This window comes from Marmota marmota, unplaced genomic scaffold, assembly GCF_001458135.2.
Source record: "Marmota marmota marmota unplaced genomic scaffold, marMar, whole genome shotgun sequence".
In the NCBI taxonomy this organism is placed as follows: Eukaryota; Metazoa; Chordata; class Mammalia; order Rodentia; family Sciuridae; genus Marmota; species Marmota marmota.
In genome coordinates this window covers 879,162-894,596 of record NW_026000221.1, presented here as the reverse complement: position 1 = coordinate 894,596, position 15,435 = coordinate 879,162, and the positions used below count along the sequence as shown (strand labels likewise).

At 53.2% G+C, this 15,435-nt stretch overlaps 1 protein-coding gene and 1 pseudogene across 2 annotated transcripts; both read right to left on the bottom strand.

The window, feature by feature from the left end:
• Positions 1 to 2,043: 2,043 nt before the first annotated feature.
• Tspan17 (tetraspanin 17) lies at positions 2,044 to 14,315 on the bottom strand. Of its 2 annotated transcripts, XM_048791979.1 has the most exons (10): positions 14,060 to 14,315; positions 10,313 to 10,363; positions 10,075 to 10,221; positions 8,405 to 8,575; positions 5,823 to 5,948; positions 4,989 to 5,036; positions 4,678 to 4,803; positions 4,323 to 4,439; positions 4,184 to 4,245; positions 2,044 to 3,624 (listed from the first exon to the last, which is right to left on the bottom strand). In XM_048791979.1, the coding sequence occupies exons 1-10, from the start codon at positions 14,144 to 14,146 to the stop codon at positions 3,588 to 3,590; spliced, it is 972 nt and encodes a 323-aa protein (XP_048647936.1). In that variant the 5' UTR covers positions 14,147 to 14,315; the 3' UTR covers positions 2,044 to 3,587. The 2 variants fall into 2 exon arrangements, with proteins under 2 accessions (XP_048647936.1, XP_015344006.1); XM_015488520.2 differs by lacking the exon at positions 4,678 to 4,803.
• On the bottom strand, positions 8,582 to 10,024 carry LOC107144710 (annotated as a pseudogene).
• Positions 14,316 to 15,435: the final 1,120 nt, after the last annotated feature.

Below are 15,435 nucleotides of genomic sequence, written 5' to 3'. Positions count from 1 at the left end.
CCCAGGCTGCCTTTGATCTCATGATGCTCCTGCCTCAGCCTCTGGAGCCACTGCACCAGGTTTACCTTGCTGCTTTCTTCCATGAAGGTGAAACTGAGTGATTGTGTAGCATGTGTCTAAAATGTATCGCTTTGACCCCTTGCAGACAAAGTCTGCAATGCCTGCTCTGCACAGCTCTGTGGCCAGTGTATGTATGTTATCTTTATTTTGTTCCCTTATGTATCCCAAGTGCCTACAATGGTGCCTGGCACATAGTAGGTACTTTCTGGGTGAATAAAGGGAGGGATATGTGAATAAATAGTAGTGTAGTGCTACTTCAGCCTCAAAAAAATAAAGTGACACCCACCATTACACACACTTTCTCCAGGTCTGGCATCACTGACAGCCCTGAACGCAAGCTTGGGTTTCCTTGGGCACTGGGAGAGGCATCCATGGGGCTGGCAGTGTTGTTTGCTCCAAGTCCCAGAAGAAGGCAAAGCCTGGATTTGTTACTAACCGGGTGGGCTCCCAGGACTCTAGAACAGTGGTGTGGCCTTGCTTGGCTATGGGGATCGCCCCACAATGACCCTTACACCTGGAGCAGCTTGCTGAGCGGAGCCACTGTGCTGCATGGGCTGAGCTTTGGTGCCCCCTGGTGGCCTTCTGGAGTGGCGTCTCCAAGGAACATGCTTGCCTTCACCAGTGGTAATCTTTCTTCAGTCCTTATGACCACCTCACAGGGCCTTGTCGCCCCAGCTCTCATTCCGGTCTGGTTCTTCACTCCAGCGCTTGAGCTCTTGCAGACGTCTGGGGTAGCCTAGTATCACAGATGATGGGGAATCTGCTGGTAGCCTCCCCTGTGGTTAGATTAGGCAGGTCCAGAGCTCCAGAGCTCCCAGGCTAGCAGACATAACCTGCCACCCGTGTCACTACCAACGTGCATTCCAACCTGACAAAGGGCAGGAGGGTGATCTTGGTCCCCACGGCCCAGGGACCCACCTAGAGGAATGGATGGGAAGAGCCTTACACATTTACTTTCTGCATATATGGAAAGCTATTGGCTGCAGGTAAGGGCCCCTAGTGTTCCGTGTCCTTCTGTGATCACAGCTAGCTGTGGTCATCACACGCCTCTCACATTGCACTCACTGCCCCAGTAGCCCGTCGCTCCCCGTCTGCCTAGGCCAAGGACCTATGGAAAAAGGGAGGGCAGGGGCACAGAACCCTGGCCCCTGGTCAGCGCCTGAGTGGATAATAGCAGGTGGGGTACAAGCAAGTGAATAGATGGACAGATAGATGGACAGGTACGTGGACAGGCGAGTGGGTGGATGAATAGCTCGACAGGTGGATGAAGAATGGATGTCTTGTAGTAACTGAGCTTTGGAGAACTCTGGGCCCAGCCAGGGCACCAGTCCTACCCAGCATTACCACCCCATCTTGCCAATCCTGTCTCCAGATATCCTGGCTCCACCACTCCCCCCTCTCCCTCACCCTCTCCCCTCTCTCCCGGCTCTCTCACACAAGCCCACCATGGCTTCAGGGACTCTGTGGAAGCTGGTACCAAAATTAGAACACTTCCCCCAGAGCTCCCCAGAGATGGTGCCTCCTCCCCCGGCCCCTCCCAGGCTCGCTGGCAATCACTTATTTTCTTCACAGCACATATTACTAACCAAACTGTGTGCCCTCTTGTTTTCTCTCCCCCATGAGACAGCAGCACAAGGTAGGGACCTTGCCCTTCTCTCTTCTCTGGGTATCCAGCATCTAAAGTAAATGTCCTACTCCCCTTAGGAGATGAAGGTGTCGTTACAGCCCTTGGTGGTGGATACTCTGTACACAGGTTTCACCTAGATGTACCAAGAAGGCATGATGGGTGTGGTGCAAACCTCTGGCTCGAGGTCAGAGCTTGTGCCTCCTCCCCGATGTGTGTTCTGCATGACCTTCCTCCCCCTTGAGTCCCAGTTTCCTCATCAGGAAAAGAAACTTCACCTCACAAGGGTGTTGTGAGATTTGCGGAAGAAAATGAAAGCAAAGACATTTGAAATTAGAAAATGCAAGGCACACACAGAGTATTTTGAGCTGCATTTATTGTAGCATGAACAAAACACCCAGTCAATGCCTGTCAGGAACCCTGGGGCCCCGTCCAGCCTGCGCGGTGAACAACAGTGCTGGGTGTGTGCCTCACACCTGCTGCATGATAGCAGCTCCCAGCACACCTGAATGGCTAAGCAGCCAGGCCCCAGTGGGGACTGTCCCCAAGGGATCTACGGTGGCACAGAGACCAAAGTTGGGCCCTATGCTGTTTGTTTGGCTTACAGAGTTGATTTTTTTAACTAGTTGCCAACAACTTGAAATCCAGACTATCTCACATCAAAATCTGGGTTTGTGGCTTCTCTGTATTTCTGCCGGCTCCCATATCACAGGAGCCAGCCACAACTGAATAGCAGCTACCACCTTAAGATGAAGACCTGTATTTTGCCACAGCCCCCATGACATACTATTCTCCAAGGCAAGTTGCCATTTTCAACTGGACTGCACAAACGTTCCTCTTGTCACAAAGTACAATGTCTCTGTGTCTGGTCTTCAGGTGGTCAAGTCAGACTGAAGCAGGCCTCAGACTCTAAAACCATCTTCACTCACTTGTATAACCTACCAGGCCCGAGGGCCTCTGAAATCCAGACCTCTGTACTAGCCTGCCACCTCCCCCTCTTCATCTGTGGCCCAGGAAGGGGTACGGCAGAGTCATTCCACACACACCCCTTCACATAAGAGGCAGACTTCCCAAGCCTGAGCTAGTTTGCTTCTTTAAAGGTTTTCAAATCTGCAAGCCTGGAAGCACTAATAAGCAGGGTAGGCCCTTGGCTCCATCGGGGTGAGCGAGGTTGCGAGAGGAAGAAGCCAGACCCACCGAATGCTGTGCTGGAGCGCCCTCTGGTGGCCACCAGATAGCTCTGCAGGCAACAGGGAAGATTTTCAAACCCGATTCCAAGCCCAGGAACCAACCCCAAAACAGGTTCCTTTCAACTCCATGGGGCCATATTTTGGGCTTCCAGTTGCTTCCTTTGCAAAATCTTCTTGACTCCCATCCCACCACTCATCCATTCCCTGGGCATTCTCTCACCCACCTCAGTCCCCAGCAGGGCCAGACTCCTTCCAGGTAGACCCTCTGCGGGATGGGGTCCAGCATCGCGGTTCTTCATATCCCTGTGGTTTGCTGGAATCTTGGCCACAGTAGCTTTGTGACATTTTCAGGGAATAATCCAGAGGCAGGGGAAGCCAACTCCCAGCCTACTGGGGGTGAGGCAGGGCACTTAGGTGAGAATAGGCCAGGCGGGACCTCAGTGACCAAGGAAGCTTTATGTCCCAGGTAATGCTGCCACTGAAGAGCTGGTGTGGCCCAATGGTCATTCTTCAAGAGAAGCAAGGAATCTGGACTTTTATGTGAAATGTACCAATTTTTAAAGGTTGTCTCAAATGCACAAACTACCCAGGCCAAAGACACCTTGTAGAGAGGTTGGGTCTGGGCCAAAGGCCCTCACTGGAGAGCTCTGTTGAGGTCCCACAGCTGACAGAACCTCCAAGTTGGTGGGCACAAGCCAGTGGTTTTCAAAGTTTTATCTGAGTAGTTTGTAGCCATCATCATGTTTGATCCTGAGAGGCAAGTGAGAGAAAGAAAATTCTTGGACCCATTTCAGAGTCAGACACTGAGGCCAAGGTGGGATCCTGGCAGGCTTAAGAGCATAGCTAGTAGAGAAGAGCGCTCTGGAATTGTGTGAGGCAGTGGCCCGGGCAACGCCCCAAAGCCCACCCCACACAATCATGCACAGAGACGTGTGTCCCAGCGTGGGGTGGAGCAGGCACACAGAGTACCAGAGCAGCACCTCCCACTGATCTGGCCTGCACCCCCTTGACTGCACCCTTCCTAGTCCCTTGGAGAGCCCACTATGCCAGCACCCACACATGGTGGCTTCCCTGTGCACAAATACAAATGCACACCCTCCACGTACAGAGCTGTAAGACAAGCAGCCCAAGTAGAGCCAAAATGGCCTTCTCTGTGGGCAGACAGTGCAACCCAGCTCACAAAAATCTTTGGGGCTCAGGTCCAAGTAGAAACCTCCTGTGGCCTTGCCCATACAGTAGGAGGGTCCTGGGGGTCCCCACCAGAGGCCTGGTAGGCCAGGCATGTGGCCATGTCCCGCAGCAGCCTCACCAGTTAGCCTTCACTGCTTTGATGTCACTCACGAGGTTCTGGGCGAGGCAGATGCCAAAGATCTGTAAGACAGAGGGCAGGTGAGGGAGGGGCAGCAGGTACTGGGCAAGGGGAGGGGCACGTGGGGCTATGGCAGTACCTGGAGGAGGGCGATGCCCACAAAGACGCCAGCCACAATGATCAGGTTGTCCTGCAGCCACTTCTCAAACTGGCCCACACAGCCTTTGGTGTGGATGGAGCCCTGCTGCTCCAGCTCCTAACGGCACACAGAAACCAGGCTTGGCCTGCCTGCCACTCAGCCTCGCCTCCGCCCCTCGCCCCTCCTTCCTTCAGCCTGCGAAATTCATCCCTGCCCCAGGTCCCTGGCCTGCAGCACCTGCTCCCCGGAGCTCTGCTGCAGGGTCTCTGCCTCCCCAGCTCTCCCATGAGGTCTCAACATGGATGCCTCTTCTGGAGACAGGCCTTTCCTGAGCACCCAGCCCCTCTCCCCTCACCTTCCAGCTTCTCAGCCAAAATTGGCACGTGACTGTCTTATGTATCCATGAGCTTGGTGCCTTTCTCCCTCCACAAGCACAGGGACTCTGTCTTATCAGCACTGAATCTCTAAGTCTAGGGAAAAGCTGGCCACATAGCAGGTCCACAGAGAGGTGAAATGAGCAACGCCACCCATGCAGAGCTCACAGGCCCAGTCCCCTCAGTACCATGCCCTGGTGTCCAGGATTTCCGGTACCCCCCTAGTCCCATAGAATTCCTGAGGCTTTTCAGTGTCCCCACCTGATCCCAGCCCTGTCCCCAACCATCTCACCACTTTGAGCCGGACATCGTAGCCACACTGAGTGTTGAGGACATCCTCCTGAGGGGAAACAAGCCATTAGTGCCTCAGTAAGGGGCATCCATCCCACAGGGGCCCCTGGTGCCCAAGCAAAACAATGGTCTCTCTTTCTCAAGGAAGCAAACGAAACCAGGGATTGTGCCATGGCACACCACACTGAAGCAAGGTTCCCCCGGCACCTTTGCCTCTCTCCCAGACACCAGGGCATGTGGCTGCAGCTTGGGCCTGCTGCCCATTTATCTGGAATCCTGTCTCCTTGAGTTTTATAAGAATGAAGAGACACCTGGTCCTTGGGGTCACAGATGAACTTCTACCGCATGCATGTCACTGTGAGAAATTTCTGCTCTGAACAAAGCCATAAGGGGTCAGAACCTCCCACCCCAGACCCCTTGCCTGCCCCTGGTCATACTGGCCTGCTGGCCTGGTGGGGTGGTGGCGGCTATGGCTAGGGCGACCCCTTCCACACACACCTGTGACCGAATGTGATGCCAGCCCCAGGCAGCCTTCAGCTGGTTCCCGGAGCTGTGTATAGTAATACAGGCTGCAGGAAGGCCCCAGGACCAGTCCCTACCCTCCAGGTTCCTTCTGTTACCGTCTTGGTAAAATCAGACACAGGTTTTGCTGAAGTGGGGAAAGGCCCAGCCCCAGCAGGCCTCAGTGACCAGCACCAACTGCCCCAGTGAAGTGACCTCCCCCAATACCCACATCCCCAGGGCAAGGCAGAGCCAGGTGGGGCCCTAGGGTGGGTTTTTCCCAGACAGGGTCTGTACCCTGTAACGCCCCCACCTCTCCTCCAGCCCCACTCACCGCAGGGTCCCTGACGCAGCAGGAGAAGGGGACCCCGCAGCGCTCCCGGCTTGGGTTCAAGTCAGTGCAGTTGAAATATATATTGAGGTTCCAGTCGTTGGGCCCTCGGGCTCCGCAGCAAGACCACTGTGGGGCAGAGGAGAGCCCAGGTGAGCCAGGCCCATGGCTGGGAGCCAGGCCCACCCTGGGTGCCTGGTTCTGTTTGGGGATAAGAAGCCCAGGCCATATGGAGACAAGGCTGGGTAGGAAGGGGTCTAGAGACAGCCAGGCAAGTGGGCACCTCCCCACCCCCACAGTAGACAGGCTAGGATCCACAGGGATCAGAGTGGACAGAAGCCTAGAGCTCCAGGCTGGTGGGAGTCATGGGGTACAGGGAAGGTGGCCCTCAGCTTGTCCCCCTAACCTAAGAGGCTGGAGAAAGGAAGGGAGGGAGCTTGAGGATCATGGCTTCTTCTGAATCGCCCTGAGACAGGAGCTGGACCAAGCCCCCTGAGACAGAGGCACCCTGATCCACTGAACTGCACTGGATCTCGCCACATTTGCTCCAGAGATTTGACAAAGTTCTCTTTTTATGGTGCAAGGACAGGAGAGGAATCCTGCCCAGCCCTCCCACACACACACACTGTTTCCACTTCATTATCACCTGCTGGCATCACCCCGAGGCCCCATCCCCTCTCCTAAAACATTCCACACTGCCCCCTAGGCAGGGGCAATGGCCAGTGCGAGGCCTGCAACAACCCAAGAGCCCACCATCTGGCGGCTGAGCCAGGGCCCTGCACTCAATTGAAAGCAGACAACATGTGCCACAGGAAAGCCACCCACAAAGGCTGGGGCTCAAAGGCAGGTGAGGGACCAGCTCAGGGGCACACAGGCAGGCCCCAAGGGCAAAGCCACAGGAGTGAGGCAGGGCCATGTGGCTGTGTGTGTGCAGGTCTCAGGGCACAGCTTAGCCTGCACCTGTGCCCTCTCACTGGCTCCATGCCTGCTGTCCCTGCTGCAGGACAACAGTCCCCACTCTCCACACCGCTGCTTCTTCACAGAGAGGCTTCCAGGTCACCATTCAGAGGTTTTCTCTTCACCCTTCTCGTTTTTAGCCCTTACCATGATTTCTCTCTCTCTCTCTCTCTCACACTCACACACACACACACACACACACACACACACACACATGCACCTGTTTTGCTTATTATCATCGGTCTCTCCTGACGCCATTCCCAAGGGGACAAGTTCCATCTTTCTTCACCACTGAATTCCCAGCACCTGGCCCAGGGCCTGGCACAGGGTGCACCCTTCACAATTCTGTGCTGATTGAACAAATGAATCCCACTGCAGCTCCCTGCCTACATGTCTGCCTCTGCATTAGGTTGAGCTCCTCGAGGAAGGCACCAGCTCCAGTCCATTTCTGGGTCCCAGAGCTGACTCTTGGTGGTAGATGGCATCAAGGACATGTGACTGTGTAAGTGGGTGTGATCAGGTGACTGTGAGTGTGTGACTGTGTGTGGGTGTGAGTGGACAAGAACATGCAAGTGGGAGGCATCTAAGATTTTGGGAACTGTTTTCTGGCTGCTTCCCTACAGGGCTTAAGTTTGCAAGTGAGAACAGGGCTGCAGTGGGGATCTCAAACTATGTTCAGAAGCTGAACATAGTTCACTGACAGCTGCACTGTCAGTCATATAAAAGTACAGCACATGCAATTATGTACAGCACATACTACTTGGTAGTGGCAATAAACAACTATGTTATTGGTTTACATATTGACTATACTATCATTATTTTAGAGCCGATTCCTTCTATGTATTTAAAAAAAAAAAAAGTTTAAAGATGGGTGTAGTGACATACACCTGTAGCCCCAGCTACTTGTGAGGCTGAGGCAGGAAGATTACCAGGAATTTGAGGCCACTCTGGGCAAAACAGCAAGACCTCATCTCAAAAAAAAAAAAAAAAAATCGCTGAAAAATACTATACCATATTACACTAGCATCAGCATAACCCATCTGTGTTCACTCAGTCTCTTGTTTATATCAAGAGGCCATGTCAAGTTGATCTGTGTGGACCTTCTAGGTTTAGGTAAGTACAGTCTGTGATGTTTGCACAATGATGAAATCACCTAGCAATGCATTTCTCAGACTGTATCTCCAACTTTAAGTAATGTGAGTATGATATAAATGAGAGAAGATTGACAGGTGAAACAAAACACAAGTGCTAGGATCAGTGGCAAACACAGCCCCTCTTCAATTAAAGGTGGTAGTAGCAAGTAGTCCTGACTGATACTTTGAGCTCAAGAGTCAGTAGAAGAGAAAGTCAATATTTTAATGTCAAATTTCCCCCATTTAAGTGTGTCATAAGCCCTGAACTGAAAGCTGCCAGTTGTGACCCTCTGGTCTCTGTTTCCCAAATCTGTGTCCTACGGGGATCATCAGAAACTGGCTTCTAATGGGATGGGGCACTCCTGGGTCTCCTCCCTGGGGTGTGTTGGCCTGGATCAGTGGGGGGCAGTCCTATCACACAGAGAACTTGCACCCTCTCTCTTTGTGCCCATCAGGCACCTCCTTCATTTGACCCATGCTGGATACTGCACTCACATATTCCTGAGCAAAGTCAATGAGGTTCTGGAGGTCAATGTCATCCCGGTAGGCCTTGACGTTGTTGTTGATGAAGAGGTTGAGCTGGTCTCGAATCCAGTCCTTGAAGACAAAGGCTAGGATCCCTGTTGCCAGCTCCAGGAAGAAGATGAGGCCGAGGAACACAGAGAACTGGATTGGGGACACACATATGGTGGGGGTCAGAGATGCAGGGCTCTGAGGTTGCCAGGGGGAAGAGTTCTACCACCAAAACTCAAGGGAACCCAGAATCCCCAGAGTCCCCAGTCCCCATCCTCCATTATTTTAGTACTGTTTACTTTTAAAAAAAAAAAAATAGTCCTCAGTACTTTCTTTTCCCCCCTCATCTATTATGACATGAATTCATAGGTTCCAGCAGTTCAGTCTAGTTTCCACTGGTTCTCACAAAGTTTGTGTCTCTGGGTGGGGCAGGCTGGCACTTCAGCTGAACCCTGGTAACTTTCTCTTTGGCTTCCTTCTTTTTCTGATCATTTTCCTTCACACATTTCAGGAAGCTGTCTTGGCTTTTAAGAGTGCTTAATATGTTCAATATGCACATTAATTCTCCTGGCAAGAATCTTGCCCTTAACTTGCTTGTTTACAATAATGCCAACAGCATGCTGGGTAACACTGTAGACTCTTCCAGTTCTGTCATGGTAACATTTGTAGGGCATTCGTTTTTGAACAGTATCCACTCCCTTAATGTTCACAATATCACAGTTCTTGTAGATTCACATACATATGGCCAAAGGAACGACTCCGTATTTCCTAAAAGGCCTAGAGAACAGCGGGTTCCTCTCTTTCCCTTTGGGTTTGTCATTTTGGCAAATTACAGGAAGGCAGTGATATTGGCAGAGAGGTTTTGGGTTTGTTTTTTTTTTTTGAGGGGGTGTTCTGTTTTGTTTTTGGTGCTGGTGAAAGAATCCAGGGACTCATGCACCCTTAGCAAGCGCTCTGCCACTGAGCTCCACCCCTACCCCCTTAGTGTAGTTTTAGGATGGTAAAAGACAGTACCATCATTACCTACCCATCCTTTGGTAATTACACTTGCTTTCCTGAAAAATCACCCTCGTGTATAAGATCAGTTCTAGGTTTCAAATGGAGCCAGCTCCAGCTCTCTTCTGACTCCGGCGACACTGAACTGGGCTTTGCCCAGATACTGAACTGGACAGTGCCACCATCCCACCAATCAGAGCACTACCTCCTCCTAGCCCATAGGGATTGGTCCAGAGACAGCCAATCAGAGCCAAGGACATACAATTGAAGCACTCAGAGAGGAGTTGAGAGAAGAGTACCCAGAGCCTCCAGTAGGAGTTCCTGGAAGGTCAGGGTGAAGCCAGCACCTATTCCTGAGTTTCTTTCCACCCACAGGGAATGGAACCAACAGAGACCTGGCTAAGTGACCTGTGGACAGCATACCCCTGGTTTGTTTTTTGTTGTTGCTGTTTTTCACATGAGCCGATAAATACACTTTCATGCTTAGGCCACTGGATTGTGGGCACTTAACAACAAAAAGAATCCTAACAAATATAGACCACATGAATCTAATGATGACAATAGCATAACAACAAAGCTACCTGTTACTAAGCACCAACTATACTGCAAGGACCAGATGGGAAGAGGCTGGGTCTCCAATGGATGGGGACACTTACAAACTTGAGCAGGAAGGTGTTCTCCCTGAGGGCTCCAATGCAGCCTGCAAAACCCAGCACAGACATGACACCTCCAACCACCACAAACAGCCATACTGGGTCGAGACCTCCCAGATCTGTCAGCGCTGAGATATTCGAGAGAACTCCCTGTGCAGGGGGAGAAGAGGCAGGTATGAGAGGCTGGTCTTCCCACAGCCTCACCCCAAGGGCAGTCCCAAACCCTACCCCAATACCTTACCTTCTCACCCCAGGCCCAGAGGCCAATGGCCAGGAACAGGGCTCCCAGCACCTGCAAAACCAACAGCAGAGAGCTCAGGGGTGGACATTAGCACCAGGACACTCACTCATCCGTCCCTAGTACTCAGGAGCCTTCAGGAAGCCAGGGGAGAAAGAGGGACTCGGGCTGTGAATGGAATCTAGAGTCCTATCCACCTTCCCAAGGCCACATCTCAGTGTTTCTTCCCCACAGGATAGCGTGAAGGATTGAAGCCACCCATAGCCTCAAGAAGGACCTCAGGAGTCCCTTCCTGGAACTTTAAAGTAGAACATATACTTCTGCCCAGAAGCAAGAGCAGCTTACTGAGCCCCTGCTCGTATCCCAGGCCCATGCTGCAGCGCCACCCCCCTAGCCTCCTCTCTGCCCATTCCCAAACCCAGCCTTCCTGCAGCCCTGAGTCTGCCATCTGACCCTCCTCCATAGCTTCCAGGTCATCTCCCATCATGGGTTTTTTATTGTTGCTTTTGGCAGTGCTGGGGATTGACCCCAGGGCCTTGCACATACTGAGCAAGCTCTCAAGCACCAAACTACACCCCAGCATCTTATGATGAGAGCGTCCAAAACTCACAACCAGTAACTCCCAAATGATGAGGAATCTCAGTGCAGAGTAGGGTCCTGCTAAGGGGCCCCAGCCTACCCCTAGGAAACATCTCACCACAGCTCTGCCTGGGCCTTCTTAATACCAGCTATGTCCACCTAGACAGCCCCTGGCACCACCCTCATCTTTCCCACCACCTGCCTCAATTCCTCACTGGAAAGAGCTCTGAAAGTTAAGGTCAACCACTCTGTCATGCCTGATCCTGGGTAAGTCCCTAGACATCCAGATTCAGGAGACTCCACCAGAGAGTACAGAGACAGCCACTGCTCTGTGGCCTTCTCATTTTCTCAAAGGGCCTGACAAAATGTCAAAGGAACCCCTGACCACCCTTCCCTTCTCTGACAGTAGGTTCCACCCACTACTGTACTCTCTCTGGAAACATCTTTCCTTCCCTCCTCCACACTGGGTCCAAAGATGTGCAAGCAAATATTACCTCTTCTGCCTCACCACACTTAACCAGCCCCCAGCTTTTGGACTGGGGACCAGCCAACACTTTCTCTCTCCTAAAGCACTCCTTGGTTAACTCAACCCCCTTCCTCCACTGCTTCTTCTCAGACTCCTTCCCAGGACTCTCTGCCTTCCCCTACCCCATACATACAGCCATGCCCCCAAGAGTCCAAACTTAGCCTTCCACCCTTCTTCCTCCTCATACCCATTTCCCACCCTTCCATAACACTGGCATCCCCAGAGCTCCACACGAACTTCTCCCAGGTTTCAGACCCCTATGTTCAAACTTCCTGCTGCAAACACCTCGGTGTCCAGGCACTGTTCCAAGTGCTGGGAATACACCCGCCAACAGAACAGACAAGCTCTCAGCCCTCGTGAAGCTTACGCCATGCGGGAGAAAGAGACGTGAGCAAACAAAGACATGTCAGGTACCCACAGATCCTTTCAAGAAAATCAGACCAGGGGATGCAAACTGGAGTGACCGAGGGCTCTAGGCATGCTTTAGATGACTAGAGGGACAGGGGCACATTAGCTGAGGTTTGAATGATGTTTGAAGGGAAGAGAGTATTCCAGTCAGAGGGCTCGGCAAAGGCCTGAGTAAGATCATGTGTGGTGATGCTGAAGGGTGCCAAGGCCAGAAGCCACAGGGCATTGAAGGCCACAGAACAAAATTGTGGGCTATTAATGGTAGTAGGTACTGGGGATTGAACCCAGGGGTACTTTACCAGTGAGTACATCTCCAGTCCTTTTTTATTTTTGAGACATGGTCTCACTAAGTTGCATAGGGCCTTGCTAAGTTGCTGAGGCAAGACATCCTCCTGCCTCCACCTCCCGAGTTGCTAGGTTTACAGGCATGCACCATGACAACTGGCTATCAGCTGTATTCTAGAACAGTGAAAAACAATGAGAAGATTCCAAGCATGGCAACACCAGATCTGCTTGACATCAAAAATTTTTAAAAATAAAACAAATAAAGGCTGGAATGTAGCTCAGTGGTAAAGCACTTATCTTGTATGCATGAAGCCTTGGGTTCCATTACCAGAGCCAAAAAAGAAAAAAGTCTCTGGGCCTGTTTCATAGGCATCTCCCTTGGGCCACCTTGAACCAAAGCTGAAATCCATCCCCTCCCTCACAAGCGGCCCAGTCCTGTCAATTCAGCCTTGGGCTCTTCTTGGAGCTTTCTCCACCTTTCCCAATGCCACTGCCCCTCTCCGGTCTGCCAGCTATGAAGCTATGTCCCAGGCCGCCTCTCTGTCTTCCCCACCTCCAGGGCCTGCCCCTCCAAGCCAGACATAGTTGCTTCAGTACAAGTCAGGTCAGACCATTAATCCCACCATGAAGCCCTTACTACTCTATGCTGCCCTAACACAAAATCCAAATGCTCAACTCATCCTCAATCCCCTGCCCAGGCCCCCAGAACAAAGCTGGGTCTCTCCTATCTCTCCTCCTTGACACTGGGGGTTACCTCTTGTTCACTACTCTCCCTCACCAGCACCTACTGCTACTCAGCTGTCACCTTAGTTGGCTATGTGACCATAGATAAATGACTTAACCTTTCTATGTCTATTCCATCAGTTACCCCATCTACAAAATATGAGCAATAAGGTAGTTGAGAGAATACAACTCATTAAAACTCATTTAACCTAGGGGGCAAACTTCAAATCACACGCTCCTTGGCTGGAAAGCTGAGACTCAGAAAGGAGAGGCGACTTACCTAAGGCCTCCCAGCTAAGCCTCCTATACCCAGGCCTCCTGACCCTGACCAGTGCTCCCTGCACACTGCCCACAACCTCCAGAGTTGAGCACCAGTGAAGGACATCCACCAGAGAGGCAAGCTTCAGCATCACGGGGGTCAAAGACGGTGCCACTGAATCCTACTGACCACAAGTGACAAGGCCTGACATTCTGACACAAGGCTTGGGAAACAGACTGCAGAGGTGGCAGCTTTGGACATGGGATGGGGGAGGGAGAAAGGAAAGATGACTCGGCAGGGCCAGGGGCACAGATGCCACTCTGGGAGAGGCACAAGCAGCTCCCTTCTGTGAGCAGGGGCAAAGCGGCTTGCAAGCCTGGGTTCGGTCAGCTGTGGAATGCTGCATTCCGTTCCCCAGGGATAGCACCCGGACTCCGAAGAGGGGAGATTCCTCACTCTGCAGCTGAGGACTCGGCTATTGCCCTTGCCTGCCTGCCTCCTGTTACCCGCTGCGGTAGGGAGAGGGCTGTGACCCACCCCACTTTGCGGAAGCCTAGGGCGAGGCATCCATCCCCGGTGCTGGAGGAGCTAGGAGGGGAGGACAGGCCAGACTGTCCCCTCCAACAAATCCGGGGAGGGATTCTTCTCCCCACAAGGGGGTGGGGCAAGAGAGGGGCCAACCCACGTACAGCATGGCCCTGGGGTCTGGAGGCAAACACTTCTTCCGCCGCTGGGCCTTGGGGTCACACCGGGAGACTCCGAGCCCCGCTGCGGAGGGTCCCGCCCCCCAGCAATCCAGGCCTCTCGGGGCTCCCTCGGGTGGTCCGAGGACTCGGAGCCGGGGTGAGAGGAGGGAGACGGGGACGGTCTGAGCCGCGAGCTCTCGGAGCAGGGAGTGGCCTCCCCCAGTAGGGGACTGGACCTCCTTCCACAAGCCCAGCACAGGGCCCGAAGCCGACCCCGTGCTCACCCAAAAGACAATGTTGAAGCCAAACAGGAAGTATTTCCCGCAGCAGCCGACCTCGGGTTCCTGGAAGTGCTGGTGCTTGCCGGGCATGGTGAGCGGCCACCCTCCGGCCCGGGAACCGGAGCCGGCGAGCGGGCCCAGCCCCCAGCGGGCCGCCCTGGGCTCGAGCCGCCGCGGGCCCTAGCCCGGCGGCTGCGGCTTCATGGCCGCGGCCACACAGAGCGCCGGCCGACCCCGGCCCGCCCCGCAGGGACCGCCCCCGGCGCCCGGGCAGCCCCGCCTGGAGCGCAGAGCCGTCCCCTCGGAGCCCCGCCCCCGTCCCGCCCCGCCCACAGCCCGGCTCCGTGCCCCCGAGGCCCCGCCCCCGAGTCGGCTCTACCCACAGCCCGACTCCGCCCCCTCGGAGCCCTACGTCTGGTCCTCGCTCCGCTCCCAGCCAGAGTTTGTCTCCCTGGAGGTCGGCCTCTGAGTCCTCTCACAGACCGCCCCACCAACCTCCTGGCGTCCTTTAGACCTGCAGGAGATGCATACTGAGGGCGCCAGCGACCGCCACGTGAAGATTTACAGATCCCTCAGCCCCTGCAAGGCTCAGTTCCAGCGGCAGCCCCGTCTTCGCCCTTGCGGTCTAGAGTAAAAGCTGCTGGTGAGCGGATGGCGAAGGTTAACACACCTGTCGCAAGTCTAATTACAGACCGTGCATTGCATTCAACAGAAATTCAGCTGATTCTTGCTTAGACTCAGGTCAAACGAGGACCCGAATCTTATGAGTGCCAGCCTGTTGCTCTTTCAGTTTTGCTGGGAACCTGTCCCCCACCCCTTGGTGGTTGAGGTCTCCCAATTTAACCCCTCTCCCTCATATCAGCTTGGACCCTGGTGGGCCTCCTTGGTACCTAAGAATCTCACATGAGCTCCTTCCAGGCAGGGCGGGGGCTTGAGGGAGCCTGAATCTTAAAATTTTGGAGCCCTCTTTAAAAATAATTCCAAGTTTGGGGCTGGAGTTGTAGCTCAGCTTGCCTCGTACGTGTGAGGCACTGTGTTCGATTCTCACCACCACATATAAATAAGCAAATAAGAAATAAAGGTCCATCAACAACAAAATAAAAATAATAATTCCAAGTTTGTTAAGAAGTATTTATTTAGAAGAAGTACCTAACTTAAGCTTCATCATCTTCAGGTGAATCCACCTCTAACAAAACTAGAACAGGGCGTCCACTACCGTCAAGCTCCTGTCCTAGGGCCTGGGCCTAAATCAGGCAAAGCAGACACCACTGGCTGAAGGTGAGAAGCCATTGAGGGCTTCTCAGTTCTCAGCATCCACCTCTCTCTCTCTCTCTCTCTCTCTCTCTCTCTCTCTCTATATATACTGTCTCTTATACACA